Here is a 20,077-nt window from a genome sequence, read left to right as displayed (position 1 = left end):
TTGAACCTGACTTCGTCCTCAAACCACGACTTCAGTCTCACGGATCGGATTGTTATTGTCTGAAGAAATCTCCATTTATCTGATCCTTGACCTTAAATGAAGACACGTGTCTGTGGTTAGTTATTAAGAAAAAACAGTTGTGGTCATATGGAGCTCTTCCCTGCCCATGCCTTGATTCTGTCTTCACAGTGCTGTGTGCTGTGGGTTCCTTTTAATTTTGTGTGCAGGCCTTCCTCTGTGAATTCACACACCCCTAAATTGCTAATCTTGTCAGCCGGAGTCGTCATTGCTGTACAACTGTGGGCGCTGCCCACTCATTGATCTGATTACACAGGTCAATCACCTCTGTGCCCTTGGTCCTCTGGACCTGAGGAGGAAGAGATTTACGGGAAGTTACAGAAGTCAACTGGGGGATGGGAGGAAAGCTTCTTGGATAAGTGGTGTGAGTCTCATTGCAGCTGGTCAGTCCTGGAGGAGCACTGCCAGGAATTCTGCCTGTTTCCCTCTGCTGGCTCTCTCGCTGCAGTCTGCTGTCACCATCTGGAGGGGCTTTTCACTGGCCTGCCTACTGCTCTGTACCTGCCAGGCATCCACACCACCGTAAGTCCACTCCTGCTGTCCAACAGGCTCTATATATTAACAACTGTAACACAAAGAGTTTGTTACAAACTCATCTTGGTTGCTCCTGTTAAGATGCAACTTGATTTCAAAGCTGTGTTTAAAGGTGTTTGAAATATTCAAAAATATTAATTTAATTGTCCTCTTTATCCCATCTGCAAAGGTGTGCTGCTGTGTTCTGTCCAGGACTCTTAGGGATGTGTGCTATGCTTCCTACTGAACTTTTGTGTAGCTTTAAGTCTAATGAATAGTGTTGCTATTCAGTTTTTCAGTCTGTAAACATTTTCATGGACACAGGACATTCCTTGTCTTAATACACACATGCACATACCACATATATACACATATAATACACATGCCACCACAACCTGTGACCTCAGAGTAAAAATTAGAATATTTTCTGATTTGAAAGCAATGTAATATACACATTGCTCACGATGATCTAAATCTCTTTAGCCTTAAAACTGAAGGGACTGATTGAGATATTCCTAATCAAAACTACTGACTTACTCAGTCCAAAGGAGTAATTCAAGCTTAACTACAGCCATGTTTGCTCATGTGTGAAAACTAAGAGTGCTGGGAGTCTGGAATAAAGTGCTTCTTATTTGTAACCCTTTTGTATTCTCCACAGTCTGCTGGGGATAATTACAACAAACTGAAAGTAGCGTACTTACTGGGGATGATCCTGTGGTTAGTATGCAGCTCCATGCTAAACTGATATTCTAGGTAAATTCCAAAAGCAACGATCCTGGATGCTGAAATCAGGCCCCACCTCTATGGTATAAATGTTCTCAATTGCAATGAATGCAAAGCAACAGCTGTAACCCTCTAGAGGATATTCAATTAAATTTATTTTTATATAGTGCCTTTCACAACAAGGTTGCCCCAAGGCGCTTAACAATGCAAGTGACCATATACGTTGTGAACAGAAAAGACCAGAAGATAACGGAGGTGTCTTGCCCTGTACTCCTAGAGGGCGCTCTACTTCTGTCCTGTTCCTTGTTCCCTGTGACTATTCATACCTTTCCGGTATATTTTGTTGTGTAGCCTATTTACTTCCTGTGTCTGCTCTGCTCCTTGCTCAGCATTGAGGGTACGGATGTCCTGAGACCCGCCTAGCACCAGGTCGCTCCTGTCTGTGGTCTGAGGGCATAGGTTTCTTTTTTGACATCGTCTGAGCCCCTGAGCCTGGACAAACCCCCGTGTTGCCCCTTTTACTGCTATACATAGGGTCTTTACTGCTCTCCTTGTCATTGCACGGCTTGCCCTTCCGACATCCGTGACGGGAGAAAAAAAACCTCTAGGGGTCCAAGGTCAACTGGCTGCCTAACCCCTTTGGGCATGCTAACATTATACAATTAAAAAAAAGAAATAAATGAATGAGGGTATTAATCCATCCATCATGTCTTCTGTATGTCAGTACTCCATGCAGATCTCTGTAGACCAGCAAAATCCTCCTTAATGATAACTATATCCACAATGTCCCTCTTGGGTCCATGGCGGTGATGCAGCATCCAACTCAAATGGTGCCCAGCCTGGGCACCATCCGAACATGTGGGGAGGAGAATAGGGTAGTCTGGTCAGAACAGATGTATCTACTTGGTGGGCCAACACAGAGACACACAATGGCATGTACAGCAGCACCAGCTGCCATGGTTGCAGCAGGCTATAATTGTAAGGTGTGAGTAGGCTAGGCTGAAGTAATAGTTCTTCAGTCTGGATCTGAATACCGAGATTGACTCAGCATCCCAAATATGGGGTGGGAGACTGTTCCATTAGCTAGGGGTCCTGTAACTAAAGGCTTTTATAGCCAACTGTTTTTTTATTAATGTGTGGAATATGAAGGAGACCTGCATTCTGTGATCTAAGCGGGCGACTTGGATGGTATACATTAATAAGTTCAATTAGATAGACAGGTGTCTGACCACTGAGAGCCTTATTAGTAAGTAGAAGGATTTTGAAGTCCGCCCTGTACCTGACAGGAAACCAATGAAGAGAGCTAAGTATGGGGGTTATATGGTTGTACTTTCTGCTCCTAGTAACAATTCTAGCTGCTGCATTCTGAATTCGCTGTAATGTGTTGAAAGAGTGTACCCTGATAGTAGGGCATTGCAGTAGTCTAACCTGCTGTGAACAAGAGCATGTATTAATTTCTGTGCGTCTTGAGTGGAGAGAAACTGCCTTAGTTTTGCAATATTTCAGAACTGTACGCAGCATGTTTTTGATACTGTTTTAACATGAAAGTTAAATGAGAGCCTTGTGTCTGATATGACACCTAGGTTACGTGCTGAGTCTTTGAGGCAAATTTTTAAATCCTCGGAGTTAAGTGCTAAAGTTATAGTAGTCCTATCAGTATTGTTGCCTCCAAACAACAGAACCTCAGTTTTATCAGAGTAGAGTAACAAAAAGTTTTCACACACAAGTCTTTAATTCATTAATGCAATTAACTAAAGTGATAGATGAGTTGTCGTTGGGTGTAGACGAAATGTATATTTGAGTGTCATCAGCATATGAATGAAAGTTAATATTATGTTTTCGGATTATCCTACCTAACAGCAGCATGTAGAGAGAGAACAATATTGGTCCCAGCACTGATCCCTGTGGTACCCCAAAATGTACTGGTGACATTGACGAAGCAGTACAATTATTAGATATTTGAACATAATGATAACGATTAGTTAAATATGAAGTAAACCACTTAAGGATGGTTCCACATAAGCCTAACTCAAGCCAGTGTAACAAAACAGAGTGGTCATCTGTGTCAAAGGCAGCACTACGATCTAAAAGCACAAACATTGTTGCATTCCCCGCGTCAGTAGGTAACACAATATCATTTACGATTGTTGTTAATGCAGGTTCAATGCTGTGGCCTGGGCGGAAACCCGACTGGAATTTCTCAAGTATATTATTTGAGTCCAGATACGATTGAAGTTGGGCCACAACTATTCTCTCAAGAATTTTAGATAAAAATGGGACGTTTGAGACAGGCCTGTAGTTGTTAAGAACTTGTGGATCCAAATTTGGCTTCTTAAGGAGCGGTCTAACAACCACTACCTTAAATTGATCAGGTACAGATGCAAGGGATGTGTTCATCATACTAATTATCCTATAATTAGTATGGACCTATCTAATTAGTAAGGACCTATCCTGCCAGTACTTCGTAGGGAATGTTTGACTAGCTGAGTGGGGATGGGATCTAGCGGACAGGTAGTTGACTTTCTCTTAATAATTAATTTCTGGAGTTCTTGTTCATTAACTAATTGAAAAACACTAAAGAGGTGCGCATATTGTTCCTGTACCAGACCTCTTTGTGGCTTATTTGATTGAAGTCTGATGTTAATTTTATCGTTAAAGAAGTTAATGAAATAGTCACCACTAAAGTTAGATGGTACTATAGAATCGGTCTTATTTGTAAGATTTGCTATTGTCCTAAATAGGTAGCAAGGGTTATTTTTATTTCTTTCTATAAGTTCAGAGTAGTAAGCTGAACGTGCTCTACATAGGGCTTTCTTATATTGTTGCAGGCTATCAGTCCATGCCAACTTGAATACTTGTAGACCAGTAGACCTCTATTTGCGCTCTAGTTTGCGGCACTCCTGTTTAAGGGATCATGTGTTATCATTATAACATGGAGAGTATCTACTGATACTGAAGTACAGGGTCAGTTAGTATAACTAGTGCTATAGACTAAACAATTGACTGCTGTACTACAAGGATCACACTGAATCAAATGAGTCATTCTGAATGTAGTATTGTCACAAACAAACATTGTCAGTGTGCAATGATATTAAGAAGCCTTTATCGGGACATTTGTTGTTATATTCAACTAATATTGAATTGAACCCACAATCCAATAGACCTGTGTCTCATGTTCTAATCACGAAGATAGTGTTATTAGCATTACACCTACTAATGCACATTAAGTCTCTAGTATGAAACAGAGAATACTGAGATATACTGTATGTATACTGATGTAAAAAAGAAACTCAACACCTCCTCCTCCACACTCTGGCCCTCCCACCTGCGTGGAACAGGCTGAAGAGTTACTAATCCGTGAAGAGGACCTGATGCCACTGCTGATGAGTCCATTGCTGCCTCTGTCTGGCCCAAGCCAGTCACGTGTGATGTCAGGGAGGTGTGAGCAGAGGGCCTAGGACAGGCCAGCAGCATGGAGCCTCACTGTCCTGTCACTGATGCGGGCATTGTGTCTGCGGGCAGTTTCAGCAACAATACAGATGGCAGATCTGAAACGATCTCTCAGATGGACCAGTCTGATGTATTGGTCCTGCTCTGGTGTGGTCACTCGAGGGCGACTGGATCTTGGACCGTCATCTGGCCTGCTGGTCTGCTGAAACCTTCTCTACAGTCGGGACATAGTGGAGCGACTTACTCCATAGTGTCTGGCAACGCTGGCACATGACATGCCTGCCTGCAGCATGCCAATGGCCCCCTCCCTTGCTTCTGGTGACATTCAAGGCATTATGAAATGCACAGAAAACTGACTAAGTGTGGCCTTTTTCTTGCAGTGACCTTAGTTTGAATTAAGGCCTGTTTAAAGGTGACCTGATCAGGCATTCATTGGGTAAAACTAAACCTAACAGGCTTTTGTGTGATTGGCAAGATGCAATGCCTTACTGCACAAGCTGTATTGCTGGTCAGAGGGCTTAAAACAAATTGACAACTTTTTGTGAAAGTACATAAGCTATAACTATAGTATTCTCATTACAGAAAATGTTGCGTTTCTTTTTTCCGTCAGTAAGTATTGAGATAATAGTCTGTGGAGGGGAGCAAAGTAAAATCTAAGCAAATATAAGTAAACACGATGTAACTCTTAAATGTGTTCATTCACATCTGGGTATCACTCAGTTATTTATTGTGTTGGTACTTTACACTGGTGGAATAATAAGGGTACGGGGGTAAAATGTGTTATCTTATTTAGTTAAATGCAAGGCTTCATCAGAACACTACTTATTCTCTTCCCTGGTGGAAACAGCCGATGGGGTGAATAGATTAGATATGGTACAGCAGAAAGTCAAGATCATTATTCATCAGAACTGTAGAGACACAGCCACCCAAACCATCAAATTCACCAGACAGAAATCACTCTCAGGTACAACAAGTGCAACAAATACAGCACATGAAAGTACACAGTATTTTGTACACATAAATGTAACCTACATAAATGAATTACCAATGTGGTCTCTTATGAGTCTAAGGTGTCCAAGTATATCATTTGTCAATGAAAATTAAAGCCACTGTGATATACCTCATGATCAAATTCAAACTCACAATACTTGTACTTGTGGTGTGTTGAAATCAACAGAATATCACATAGGTAGTTAAATGTACTCATCTGTACTCATCAGTATCACACATACTTAAAAAACTAACATTATCACAAGCGCTTAGCTACAGAATATATACTGTATACAATATTCAAAATCATAACTATATATTGTCAGTCCACATATTAGTTTACTCCAAATACTTTAGTTCAAATATTCAGAATCTCAGCCTACTTCAGTTTTGCTCAATCCTTGGTACAGAACTACAATGGGATCACCTGGTCTCTCCCTTTGATTTGCAAGTTTCTTTGTTGCAATCATGCAATCAAGCAGGCAGCCAAGGATGATCTTGACTACAGTACTGGATAATAATCAGCTCAGTATAGAGCACTACAGCAAATTGGCAAACTCACTCCAATTGACCCTTGGTTACTAATGCTGTTCTTTTCTTCAAAGACTAGCCTGTGTATAAACTACTGTATGTCTGTAACTGTGGCTGACCAGTTTGGCTTGTGTTTTGCATCTCTAGGCTCTTTATGGTGACATTTCCTGAGATGATCACTGAAGGCATTGAGTCCAAACTGTGTGCCACCCTTCTCTACACCAATGAGACCCTGCGTCTGTCTGTCTCACTGGTCTCCGGGCAGGACAGGAGGTTGCTGCTGGAGGAGACCACAGCACAGGGCTTCTACTGCTGTGAGCACTTCCAGGTCAGTGCCATACTAGACAGGCATCAATGATAGGTGCCAGTCAGAGTGCCAAGGCTGTGAGCCAGGAGAGGAGTGTTCAGCTCTGGTATAAATACCTACAAAAAAACAGTTATATCTATTTATATAAAGATATCATTGCCTACATTTCACATGTCCAATTCGCAAACTTCTAAGAACAGTATTGGAACATGAGTTACAGATATTATAATATTTCAGGTGGGTAGCTGCGTCAGCATGCGTAGGCTGCAAAGGAACAAGTAATAGGTTTATTCCATGCTGAAAAAAAGAAGAAAGAGAACACAACGTTTCGGCCGTGGAGCCTTCTTCAGGTGTGAGAGAGACAGGGCAGTAGGCAAAGGTAAAGTAGCGGGAGAACAAAGGTTGGGAGGGAGGAGGAGTGAGAGGCGGGAGCAGGGGACAGAAAGAGAGGCCAATCAAGAGGTGTGAAGTCAGAATGGGTGCAAAGAGGTGTGAAATGAAACTTCCAATGAATGGAGAAAATTTAAAAGAACAGTAGTCTGTCGTTAAGGGAAGGGAGAATGTATGATCCTAGCTGCAGAATAATTTTAGTTTCGGTGGTCTTTCTGATGTATGAGTTCGGAAAACCATCTTTGAGAACACAGACGGAGAGATTAGAGTGGTCGTGGCCGTCAGAGGTGAAATGAGAAACAATGGGCTTGGAGAGATCTTTAATCTTCACAGCCCTGACGTGTTCTCTGAAGCAGTCTCCGAGTCTCCTTCCTGTTTCTCCAATGTAGATGGCTGGGCATTTACTGCAAGAGATACAGTAAATAAGGTTGCTGGAGGTACAAGATGCTGTCTGGGTGATCCAGAATTGTCCTGAGGGGCCTTGAATGAGTGTGGTGGTGGCTGTGTACTTGCAGGTGATACAGCGAGTTCTGTTGCAAGGGAAAGTGCCAGGTGTGGATGGTTGTTGAGGGTGGTCAAGGGAGCTGTGAACAAGGAGGTTACGCAGATTAGGTGGTCGGCGATATGAGATGATAGGGCGATCAGAAAAGAGGGCCCCAATGGAGGGATCATCCTGTAGGATGGAAAAGTTGTGGTTAATGGTCCTGGGGATAGGAAGTGTGTTAGGGTGGTAAGGAAGCACCAAAGGAATGCGGTTGTTACGGCGGGAGTTCCTGATCGGGTTGATGGTCCGGGCGGTGTTTTTGGCTCGGGCAAGGGCCCTGTCAATCACACTGCTGTATCCTCTGTTGATGAAAAATGAGTACATTTCGAGGGCTTGGTTCTCGAAGTCGATGTCGTCGCTGCATAATCGTCGTAACCTAAGGAACTGTGAAAAAGGAAGAGAGTTTTTAGTGTGGTTGGGGTGAAATGAGCTGTACAGGAGGTAGCTGTGTGAATCCGTGGGTTTGTAATAAACTGAAGTGGACAGTCGGGGGTAGTTGATAGAGAAGTTGATGTCTAGAAACGGAAGAGTAGTGGAAGATATGTTAACCGTATATTTGAGGGACAGGTGGAAGTTGGTGAAATGGTGCAGGAAGAACTCAAGCTGATAGTTGGAGCACGTGGCGGCACCGACGCAGTCATCAATATATCGTTTGTAGAGGTCAGGGATATAGCCAGTGTAGGAAGCGAAGAAGCATTCTTCTACCCAGCCGACAAAAATATTGGCATAGCTGGGTCCCATTCTGGTGCCCATGGCAACTCCACTGACCTGTTGGTAAAAAAGATTATTGAAAGAGAATGCGTTCAGTGTGAGGACCAATTCTGCAAGGCGTACCAGGGTGTGGGTGGGTGGATCAAGCACTGTGCGTTTGTCCAGCGTGTGCTTGAGGGCTGTAAGGCCGTCATTATGGGGAATGACGGTGTACAGAGATGTGATGTCCATGGTAAAAATGTAGCATTCGGTACCCTGAAATTGGAAATCATTAAAAAGTTGGAGCGCGTGGTTGGTGTCTTTGATGTATGAGGGAAGATCTTCAACCAGCGGTCTCATGAGGCTGTCGAGAAAGGCTGAGATGTAAGTAGTTGGACAGTTACATGCTGATACGATGGGGCGTCCAGGGGTGTCCGGTTTGTGGATTTTGGGGAGGAGGTAAAATTGAGATACCTGTGGATGTTCCATGATGAGCCAGTTTGCCTCCTGGGGGAGCTCATTACTGCTGATAAGAAGAGAAATGGTGGATACCACTTCCTTTTGGTAGTCAGTGGTAGGGTCCTGTTGGAGAGGGAGGTAGGCAGAAGTGTCAGTTAGTTGTCTAGAGGCTTCAAAGATATATAGATCCTTACGCCACACCACAACAGCACCTCCTTTGTCCGCTGGTTTGATGACGATATCATCCCTGTTGCGGAGAGACTGGAGCGCCTGATTTTCTCCTTGGGTGAGGTTAGACCTATGTTTACTGGGTATAGAGAGTGCCTTGGGAGCTTGATTAGTGCATTGGTTGATGAAATAATCAACTGGTGGAAAACGGCCAGAGGGGGGAGTCCAACAGCTCTGTTTGGGATTAATGTTGTTAATGACATCAATAACCAGGTTGTTATCAGCTGCCTGTGAAGAGGAATTGTCAGCAAAATGTGCTCTGAGACAAATCCTGCGATAAAAGCGGTTAAGGTCGACATTGGTCTGGGGGATGTCCAGCTTCCTGGGAACTGGTACAAAACTGAGCCCTTTGCTGAGGAGGGATCGCTCATCCTGTGAAAGGGAAAGGTCAGAAGGTATGGTGACAACAAGGTTAGGGTTGGTGAGGGTGTTCGGGGTGTTGATGGTTTTCTTCTGTAGAAGATGACTGAGTTTTTTGTCCTTCTCTGTAGTGAGAAACTGGTAGAGTTTAGAGTTGAGAGATCTAATGAGGTTAGTTATGAAGGGAAGATGATGTGGAGCTGTCAGCCGTAGAAATTCCTTAGCCTCTTTGATGTTGTTGTCGGAAAGAATAATCTGTTTTTTGAGGGAGAAAATGGTAGAGAGCATTAGTTTCCTAGAAAATTGTTTTAGAAGTCTCTTCGTGTTACTCTGGGTGGTATCAGAGTCAAAAGAAAAGGTATTAAATTTAAGGCGAAATCCTTTAGGGATGATATTATGTCGACGACATCTGTAAAGGAATAGAAGGTGGTTAGAAAGCCTGGACTTGGAACAGATAGCTGTGAAGAGACTGAATGCTGGTTTAGTGAGAGAAGCGGGCAAGTGGCCCAGGGAGGAAGAGAAGGAATGACGAAGAGATCTAGAAAAAGATTTGGAGGAAGGCATAGTGGGTCGCAGCAGCTGTAGGCGGTAGTAGTTCAGGTGGGTAGCTGCGTCAGCATGCGTAGGCTGCCATATCACCTTGCAACTCATAACTGACAACCCACTGAAGCTAAGCAGGTGTGAGCCTGGTCAGTACCTAGATTCTGCTGGAAGTGGTGTTAGTGGTGTTACCCAGGCGTCCTGGCCAAATTTCCCATTGGCCTTTTCCAATCATGGCCTCCTAATAATCACTCCTCTGTGAACTGGCTTCATCACTTTGTTCTCCTCTCCACTGATTGCTGATGTGTGGTGGGCGTATTTTGCGCACTATGGCTGCCATCGCATCATCCAGTTGGGTGCTACACACAGGTAGTGGAGGGGAGTCCCCATTACCTATAAAGTGCTTTGAGTGGAGTGTCCAGAAAAGCGCTATATATGTTTAAGGAATAATTAATTATAAAAATGTGCTTCTTCAAGGATCCCAGAGACAGACAACACAGCCACAGTGTAACGAATGATACAATAATAATAATACAATGTACTGATTGTATTGTATGTATTGTATTATTATTATTGTATCATTCGTTACACTGTGGCTGTGTTGTTTGTGTTAAGCTGCTTTTGCACTGCAATTTCCCTCACGGGATCAATAAAGTATCTATCTATGTCTTGCAGGGAGATAATTATTTGGTGTCAATGTCTGTTGGGGTGCAGTGCAATCATGTGTCCACGACTGTGAGGGTGTGTAGTGTGGTTCTGTGGGGGGTTTCAGTGTGGATGTGTGTCTGCAGACCCTGGGGGTGTATCAGTGTGGTTGTATTTCTGCAGACAGGGGGTTTGTGATTTTGTGTCTGCAGGGTCCGCTAGTGCCCTCTGACTCTAAGGAGGTGGTGGAGGTACAGCTGCAAGGGGAGAGCTTCACAATGGAGAAGCGTAGGGAGGTCCACTTCTGTTCCTCTCGCTCCCTCATCTTCATTCAGACTGACAAACCCATCTACAAACCAGGACAGACAGGTACTCTCCCTCTCCACCATGTGGGGGTGCAGGAGGACTGAGCTCAGCCCACTGGCTCCTCACCTTCACATCTGCTGTACTAGAATCAGACACTTTCTAATTGTACACGACGGCCAAAATATTAGGAACTCCCACCTATAAACTTGTTGGATCTTAGCTTGAATAGGATGTGACATTCCATGGGGCTTTGAAATTAAATATATATTCTGTATATAAGCAAACATTACACTACACATAGAAATGAATGTATTTCATGCATACACTTGCTGTTGCAAAAAGAATTGCTTAACCTCTCACATTCTCATATGTCTGTAGACTAAAATATGGACCTGAAATGACTGTTGATCCCTTTCATAAATCCACAGAGCTATCAGACAGAAAGATTAAAAAATGGGCAGGCTGGACATGTGGTGGTGATTCTTACTGTAGTCGTGCCCTAGTAACAATGGTCAGCCCTGAGGATAAGAATCTCTGGTGCTCCCGCCCTCACAGCCTCTGGTTTCAGTTCAGCCCATGCTGTGCCCTTTGCAGTGTTTCTGAGTCATCAGCTGCTGAGCAGGTACAAGTGTTAGTGCAGTCAAGTCATGTCTGCACACTCCTGTGGCATCAACCCAATAGCATGTCATCAAAGGATAGTACCTCCATCTGACAGAGCTCAAATGCCATTCTACATAGCTATAGATTCCAAACTGCAGTGTAATGAAATAAAACATCATGGGGTACATAATTCTACATGGTTTATGTACTGAAACGGTGGTATAACAAAGCTCATTCTATCAAGGTGGCACTGTACTGGAGATCCTAAAAGGTGCTGCTAAACAACGGGCTTCTTCAGAAACATCCATGAACACAAGCCAGACAGCACAACTGGAAACTACATGGAAGTACATTGAAAACTGAGAACTGTAGAAACTTCTTTACACAAAGGGTGTTGGGAGTGTGGAACAAACTGTCCAGCCATGTTGTGAAGCTGATACTCTGGCTTCTTTCAAGAAAAGGATGACTAAGATCCTCAGATCATTAGCTTCTAATTAACAAACAGACTAAATGGACAGAATGGCCTCCTCTCATCTGATCATTCTTATTACAAACCTGACTAGGAACATGACACAATTTAATCTTCCTACTTATTCCCATGTCTCTCAGACATTATCAGAAACGTTTCTAGATTTTTAATTTATATTGAATCTTTCGGCCTCTGCATTGTTCTTCATGACATATTATAGAATGCATCACCAAAAGTGTCAGCCATGTCAGTCATCTTTTTCTCCTTTGCAGCTTCATAGAGAAAAGTCTCAAGAGTACAGATTCAGAATGATCCAGGAGCACCCAGTGAAGGGACTCAAACCAGCTGTGGTCAAGATCTATGACTACTACCAGACAAGTAAGCATCCTCTAACGAGAGAATAATTGGCCAATTGAATTGTTTACTGAAAAAGGCCCAATGGCTTGCTCTAATTTTACTGTGTAAATGTGGTTTACTGTGGAACTGAACATTAGTTGTTCCTCCCCTTTGCCAGGGCATGTGGGAGGTTTATGTTATGTGGTTCCAGGGAGAAGTAGTTTTCATAGATTTCAGTTAGCTGTTCTTTGGAAGCTATGCTGTTTAGTAAAGTTAGAATTCAGTATAGTCCTTGAGTGCCTCCACATTTTTAGGTACTGGTAGATATAGTAGTAAACCATTAGAGCTGTTAAGACTACTTTACTGTCTGGTTGTCTGCAGCATAGTCAGCTCATGATGTGGTTCTGAGTGCGGAGAAATATACTATTAATTTACCATAGTAAACTGCCAGATGGGTCTGCCTCTCACAGGATGTTCATTGTATCATCCAGGTGAGCTGGCTACACTTAAGAATACACCTATCCATGCCCTGAAGAAGGTAAGAGCACTCATGCTCCATTTTGTTGTCTGTCCCTTGAGCATACGGATTTCTGTGATCTCAGTCTCTGTTTCTGATGTCTGGGAGGTCGAGTTAAAAAGATGCAGAGCTGTCTGTTATTATCACCACAATCATTGAGTTTATTAACTTCTTTAACTTCCTATCAACATGAATTATACACTGAGTCATGTGCTCTCTTGGCAGATCATGAGATCAACCAGATTTGAGAGGGAGCTCCAGGAGACTACAGTAAATCTTCAGAATACTGTATGTTTCCATTAAAGGCCATAAAGAAATCTCAGACCTTGTCACCCTGGGCTGTATGTCTGTCCTATGAACAGTGAACATTGAAGAGCTCACTGAAAATGCCAGAATAAACGCACCCGATTCCTTTGAAAATAACATGTTTTTTTTAATTGCTCCATTTTGGTTCCTCTTCCTAATGCTCCTGTACAATGAAAATAAAATACTGAAAAATTGTGTGCATTGCACAGTTGAGCCTCTGCTTACCAGGATTCTTCCAAATGGAAAAGGTTCTGCTTTCCAAGTAACATGTTTGAACCCATATTGATCCTGAACAGAATGGGAAAGAATTGAAATTCCCTATTGGTAAAATCCCTATTGTACTTCACTGAATTCATTTGCCAACAATCGTAAAGCTCTCTAGAATAGATCAAGGATAACTCGTTTAAAATACTTATGTCTTCTAATTTGTCAAAATACTGTATACAGCTTAAATATGAGGCTGTTGTCTAAAGATTAATTCAATTTCAGTTATTACCTATTTTAAAGAAACCACTTTACTTAATTACAGTGTAGAGACTTATAATAATAATAAACTTTATTTTACATAGTGCTGTTGTAACAGAAAGAATAAGGTTCTGGATCCCGAGATGAAGTTAAACAGATGAGTTTATTGCATGCAAGGAACAAAAAAGCCGAAGTCTTGTTTCCCGCAAGAAACAACAAAACCGAAGTATTGTTCAATGTGCCGGTACAAACTTTTAGGTTAAATAGTCCTTCCTTGCTGCTTCGGACGTCATTCGGTGTTATGGTAAAGAGGGGGGTCATGGTATTTGGCCAGTTAAGAGACCCTGGCCAAATGGCCAGTTTAAGATTACGCCCCCAGAGGGTTCCTAGCTCGCATCTGGAATCCTTATTAGTTAACCCCCTTTCCTGCCATAAACCCCTGTTGCTTAGAAGTCTAATTTTCAGGCAGAACTGACTTAAGTTAACCCTTTTTACATCTTGTGCATTTCTTCAGCGCCTTTAAAGGTGGCTTCTCAAAGCACTTTACAGAATGACAACAACAATAAATAAAAAAAATACACAACATAAAACACAATTACAATATACAGAGGAGACCGTGGATGGTGGTACCATGAAAAGCAGAGGGGTGAAGAATGGAACCAGTTAAGTAAAGGTTTTTCTAAAGAAGGTTCTGAGTCTGGATTTGAAGGAGTTTAGAGAAGGTGACTCTCTGACATCCTTGGGCAGAGAGTTCCAGAGCTTGGGGGCATAACAGGAGAAGGCCCTGTCACCCATACAATGTAGACGAGCTTGGGGGACAGTAAGGAGACCAGAATTAGAAGACCGAAGGTTTCAAGGTGGGGAGGAGGGCGATACTAGTTCAGACAGGTACTGAGGTGCCAAGCCATGCAGAGCTTGTAGGTGAGCATGAGGATTTAAGTCCACACAGAATTTGACAGGAAGCCAGTACAAGGACTCCAGGATAGGAGTAATGTGATCATTTGCAGTAGACCTGGTCAGGATTCTGGCTGCTGAATTTTGGACATACTGCAGTTTGTTCACAGTAGATTTAGATACCCCAGCGAGTAGAGCATTACAGTAGTCAATTCGAGAGAAAACAAATGTGTTGATCAGCTTTTCAGCCACAGAGTGGTTTGAAAAGGTTGTTTGTCATGAGGTGGTTATGTAACTGAAGTTGGAGATGGGGTGAAATTTGTTAAGGCTGTCGAGAGCCATGTTAGGCTTTTTTGGCATGGGGTTAATGGCAGCAGGTTTGAGGACCAGTGGTACAGTGCCAGTGCTCAAGGATTCATGTTGTAATGCAACGGGGGCTCAGGCGGGCGCCCTTGCCGCATCAGGTCGGCCCCACACCGTCCGGGGCTCGAACCCGGGACTTCCGCGTCTCTCTGCAGCGACCTAGCCCCGTGAGCTAAAGAGAGATCTCTCTACAGCCCAGTAGCTGTAGTCCTGCTATCACAGGGAAGGGCGGTGACATCACCTGCTTTGGTACGCCGGCTCTTACACAGTGCCTGTCGGCCGTAAGTGTTACACTCTCCCCCGCTTAAATCGCCGTCCCCGGCGAAGGGCTATCCCACCCCGCTCTGACACCAATGTAACGCAACGGGGGCTCAGGCGGGCGCCCTTGCCGCATCAGGTCGGCCCCACACTGTCCGGGGCTCGAACCCGGGACTTCCGCGTCTCTCTGCAGCGACCTAGCCCCGTGAGCTAAAGAGAGATCTCTCTCCAGCCCAGTAGCTGTAGTCCTGCTATCACAGGGAAGGGTGGTGACGTCACCTGCTCTGGTACGCCGGCTCTTACACAGTGCCTGTCGGCCGTAAGCGTTACAATGTATAATATTGAGGACAATTGGACAGAGAGAAGAGAAACAGGACTGAAATAAAGTGGTGGGAATGGGATCTAAAATAGATGTGGTAACTAGTTTATTGAGGGATGCTGAGTCAAGAAGAGAGAAGCTGCAGAGAAGGGAACCAGAAAAGTTGGATGAGGAAGGAGGAGGTATGGAAATGATATGCATAGTGGAGAGAATGTGATGCCGGATATTGTTGATCTTAGAACTAAAGAAATCTAAGAATGTGTTGCAAAGTTGTGATGAGGCAGGCAATGTGGTGGTGCACTACTTATGTCTGGCTTGAGTAGTCTGTTGATGGTGGAGAAAAGATGTCAGGGGTTGTTTTGGTGATTTTCAATGATGTGAGAGAAGTAGGTGGATCTAGCAGACTCTATAGTAATCTCATATTCAGACAAGTAATCTCTCCAAGCCTGATAATGTAAGGATACCCAAAGGTGGAGATATGGATCCTGTGCAGCCGCAGGAGTAGCCGGTGGACAAGGCAACAAACTATCCGAATCGAGAGGCGAGTTCGTGGTCAATGGGAGTAAGGAGGGTCGAAATCCAAGACAGACACCAGAGGCGAACAACCCAAGACGAGAGGTAAGATCGTGGTTGAAGGGAGAAAGATAGGTCGAAATCCAGAACAAACATAGGAGGCAAACAATCCGAAATGAGAGACGAAGTACGAAGTCAAACGGCAAAAGGGGAAGTCCAAAATCCAGAGTGTCACAAGGTATAGGGTATGCCAGGTAGAGCTCACAAGGAGATAACTCAATACCAAGCAGCGGGAAGCGGGTTATGATGGTATAAATAGCATAGGGTGCTGCACAGTAAAACGTGTGCAGGTGGATTAACATGTGCGGCGGCGCTTGCTATTATTAACCCGCTGCTGGTGCTGATTAATTCGCTTATGGGTTGATCTCTGTTGGCTGGTGGTCGTGACAGTACCCCCCCCCCACCCACGGGAAGCTCCCGACTCCCGAGATGGCCGGTCGGGATAGTCCCTCTGAAAGTATCTGATTAGCATAGGGTCCAAAATATCCTTCTCCGGAACCCAAGATCTCTCTTCAGGGCCATAACCCTCCCAGTCGGCTAGATACTGAAGGGTACCGTGGTTCCATCTGGAGTCAAGGATCTTGTGGACCATATACGCCGGGCGCCCCTGAATGAGACGTGGGGGAGGCGGGCGACGATGTGGAGCCGAAAGGGGCAAGCGGTAGAAGGGTTTCAGGAGGGAGACATGGAATGATGGGTGGATTCTGAGGGTGGGTGGAAGTGCAAGACGGAAGGTAACTGGGGTGATCCGGGAGAGAATCCGGAAGGGGCCGATGTACCTAGGCCCGAGCTTCTTGGAAGGCAGGCGTAGAGGTAGGTTCCTTGTTGATAACCAGACGAACTGTCCTCTTCGAAAACGGGGGGCTGGTCTGCGGTGATCGTTGGTGAATTTGGCCTGGCGTTGGGTCAACTTGGTAAGGGCTGTCCTCGCCATTCTCCAGGTCCTCCGCAGCTTGGAAATATATTGTCGCTCCGACAGCAACGGCGTGTCCGGAGGGGTGACACGGATAAGAGTGGGTTGATAACCTAGTGAATAGAGGAAGGGAGAGAGACCTGTGGAGGAGGAGGTAAGAGAATTGTGGACATACTCTGCCAAGGGAAGCAGCGATGACCAATCATCCTGTGAATTGGAGGTGAATGCTCTCAAAAAGGTAAGGAGGCTTTGGTTGGTCCTTTCCACCTGACCATTGGCCTCAGGATGATAACCCAAAGTCAAAGATACATGGGTCCCCAGAGCTTGACAGAAAGCCTTCCGAAAGGCTGAGACAAATTGAGGTCCCCTGTCCGAGACCATGTTGTCGGGCAAACCATGTATCCTGAAGACCTGCTGCACAAACAGTGATGCCATTTCCTGAGCTGTGGGCAGTGCTGGGAGGGGGACAAAATGGGCTGCTTTGGAAAAACAATCAGCGACCACCATGATTACCGTATGACCTTGACTGTTAGGAAGGTCCGTAATGAAGTCGACAGCTATGTGGGACCAAGGGCGGTGTGGGATCGGAAGGGGGTGAAGGAGGCTGGCCTTCCTAGCGCGCGGAGTCTTGGTCCTGGCACAGACCAGGCAAGCCCGGATGCACTCCACAGCATCAGATTGCATGGAAGGCCACCAGAAGCCCCTGGTGAGGAGGTCCAGAGTGCGTCTACAACCAGGATGGCCCGCACAGCAGGAGTCATGTCCCCACTGCAGAACAGCAGAACGCAAGTGGTCCGGTACAAAAAGCTTATCCGGGGGGCAGCGCAGAGGAACTGTAGTTCCATCGAGGGCACGTCTGACCTGATCCTCAATAGAGCAGTGGATCGCCCCCAGGACTCTGTTGGATGAAATGATTGGTTCCGGTGTGTAGTCCAAATTGGGGGGATCATGGAGCCGAGAGAAAGCATCAGCCCTCCCGTTCTTGGAGCCGGACGTATAGTTGATAATAAAATTGAAGTGAGAAAAGAAAAGAGACCAACAGGCCTGACGGGAGTTGAGGCGTTTGGCAGATTGAATGTAGGCCAGGTTCTTATGGTCTGTGATAATGACAAAGGGGTGGTGAGCCCCCTCCAGCCAGTGTCTCCATTCCTCCAGGGCCAGCTTGATAGTTAGGAGTTCACGATTACCTACATCGTAATTAACCTCGGCGGGGGAGAGCTTCTTAGAAAAGAAGGCACAGGGATGTGGAATGTGCTGTTCTCCGTGGCATCAACCTCAACAATGAAAGGCTGAGTGTCATAGAAGTGGAGCCGAGCTGAAGAGTTGTTTCAAGCGTAAAAAAGCCTGGTTAGCCTCTGGGTTCCATTTACCCAGGCCTGGTCGGTTGCGGGTTAGAGCCGTGATGGGTGCCACAACGGAGCTAAAGTTCCGGATGAATCGTCTACAGAAGTTAGCAAAACCTAGAAATCGTTGGATTTGCTTTAAATTACGAGGAGCTGGCCAGTCATTGATAGCTGCAACCTTAGCAGAGTCCATCTCTTCACCAAGGGGAGAAATGATGTAACCCAGAATGTGAATCTGAGAGACATGAAAAATGCACTTCTCGGGCTTGGCGTAGAGTTTATTGTCAATGAGTCTGGACAAGACCTCCTGGATGTGATGGACATGTTCCCAAGGGTTAGCAGAAAAGTTGAGGATGTCATCCAGGTATACTAAAACAAAATTCCCGATAATGTCCCTAAAGATGTCATTCATGAATGACTGGAAGACCGCTGGGGCATTAACGAGACCAAAAGGCATCACCTGATACTCATAATGCCCATGCGTGATCATAAAGGCTGTCTTCCACTCATCCCCTTCACGTATCCTGATTAAATTGAAAGCCGTAGATCTAACTTCCAGAAGATAGATGCTCCATGTACTTACTCCAAAGCGGCTGGGATTAAAGGCAGGGGGTAACGATGTTTGACCGTAATGGAGTTCAATCCTCTGTAATCAATACACGGCCACAAGGAGCTGTCCTTCTTCCCAATGAAGAAAAAACCAGCACAGGCTTGAGATGAGGAGGGACGAATGAATCCTGAATCAAGAGCCTCCTTAATATAATCTTGCAAGGCTTGATTCTCTGCCTGAGTGAGAGGGTAGATCCGTCCTTTGGGTGGGAGGGTTCCCAGGAAAAATTCTATAGCACAGTCACAGGTACGGTGAGGGGGAAGCGAAAGAGCCTTCTGCTTATCAAAGGCTTGTTTCAAATGCACATATTGGGGCGGGATGGTACACTGCTCCTCCAGGGGGGTTACTGCAGCAGCAACCTTAACCGGCGGGCGACAACAGTTGTCACGACAGGCGTGGCTCCAAGCAATGATCTCATTCTTGGCCCAGGAGATGTGGGGATCATGCTTCTTGAGACAGGGAAGACCCAGGTTTACCGGGTAGACAGGTGAGTCCAGGAAAAGGAGTGAAATATTCTCAACATGTGTGGCACCGACTGTAAGACAGAGAGGAATGGTCTGCCAGGTAATCCATCCAGAAGCGATCAGTGATCCATCCAGAGCTTGAATGCAGATAGGGGGCGAGACCAGAACCAGGGGAATATTCCATTTCTTAGCAAAAGTGGTGTCTACAAAGTTCCCTGCTGCCCCCGAGTCAACAAAAACCGAAAGGGGAAGGTGTATGTCAGTCCAAGAAACTTCTGCTGGGAATAAGGGCCCTGATGAGGTTTGAGAAAAAACAGCACTACTGACTCTAACAGTAAGCTGCGGAAGTGTTCGAGAAGGATACGGGGGTCTCGAGGGACAGGCAGAGAGAAGGTGATCTGGTGCAGCGCAATACAGACACAGTCCCTCCCGATGGCGCCTTTCCTTTTCCTCCGAGGAAAGGGGTGCATGTGGCAGAGTGGGCACCGAAGGGGTAGTACCCTCGGGATGTCCGGGACTGCTTCCTGGATGACTCTCTGCTCTCCGCAGCTGAATGCAAGTGTCCAATTCAACCACCTGAGCGATCGCAGCCTCAAGAGAGCGAATGTGAAGTGGCGTGAGCACCAGGTGGTCCTTTAGTTCTTCCGAGAGACCCTTAGAAAAAAGGCCAACCAAGGCTTCAGGGTTCCAGTCAGACTCCGTGGCGAGGGCTTGAAATTCAGTCACATAATCATGTAGTGACCCTTCACCCTGATGAAGCGAGGACAGCCGAAGATGAGTCAGGTCCGGGTTGAAAAGCTGAAAGTCAGCGAACTGAAAATCTCCTCTAGCAAGCAACACAGCTAACCAGTCCAGAGCTTTGCCTTTGAGCAAAGAAAGGGAAGACTGATCTG

At 45.2% G+C, this 20,077-nt stretch overlaps 1 protein-coding gene across 1 annotated transcript; it reads left to right on the top strand.

The window, feature by feature from the left end:
* Positions 1 to 453: 453 nt before the first annotated feature.
* Positions 454 to 13,142, top strand: LOC148816703 (uncharacterized). Its single transcript, XM_088940165.1, has 5 exons — positions 454 to 600; positions 6,433 to 6,613; positions 12,096 to 12,201; positions 12,651 to 12,697; positions 12,902 to 13,142. The coding sequence occupies exons 2-5, from the start codon at positions 6,440 to 6,442 to the stop codon at positions 12,977 to 12,979; spliced, it is 405 nt and encodes a 134-aa protein (XP_088796291.1). The 5' UTR covers positions 454 to 600; positions 6,433 to 6,439; the 3' UTR covers positions 12,980 to 13,142.
* The last annotated feature ends 6,935 nt before the right edge of the window (positions 13,143 to 20,077 follow it).

This window comes from Atractosteus spatula, chromosome 22 (genome assembly GCF_055471065.1).
Source record: "Atractosteus spatula isolate fAtrSpa1 chromosome 22, fAtrSpa1.hap1, whole genome shotgun sequence".
Lineage (NCBI taxonomy): Eukaryota > Metazoa > Chordata > Actinopteri > Semionotiformes > Lepisosteidae > Atractosteus > Atractosteus spatula.
Note: the sequence above shows the minus strand (reverse complement) of the source record. Positions and strands in the feature narration are given on the sequence as shown.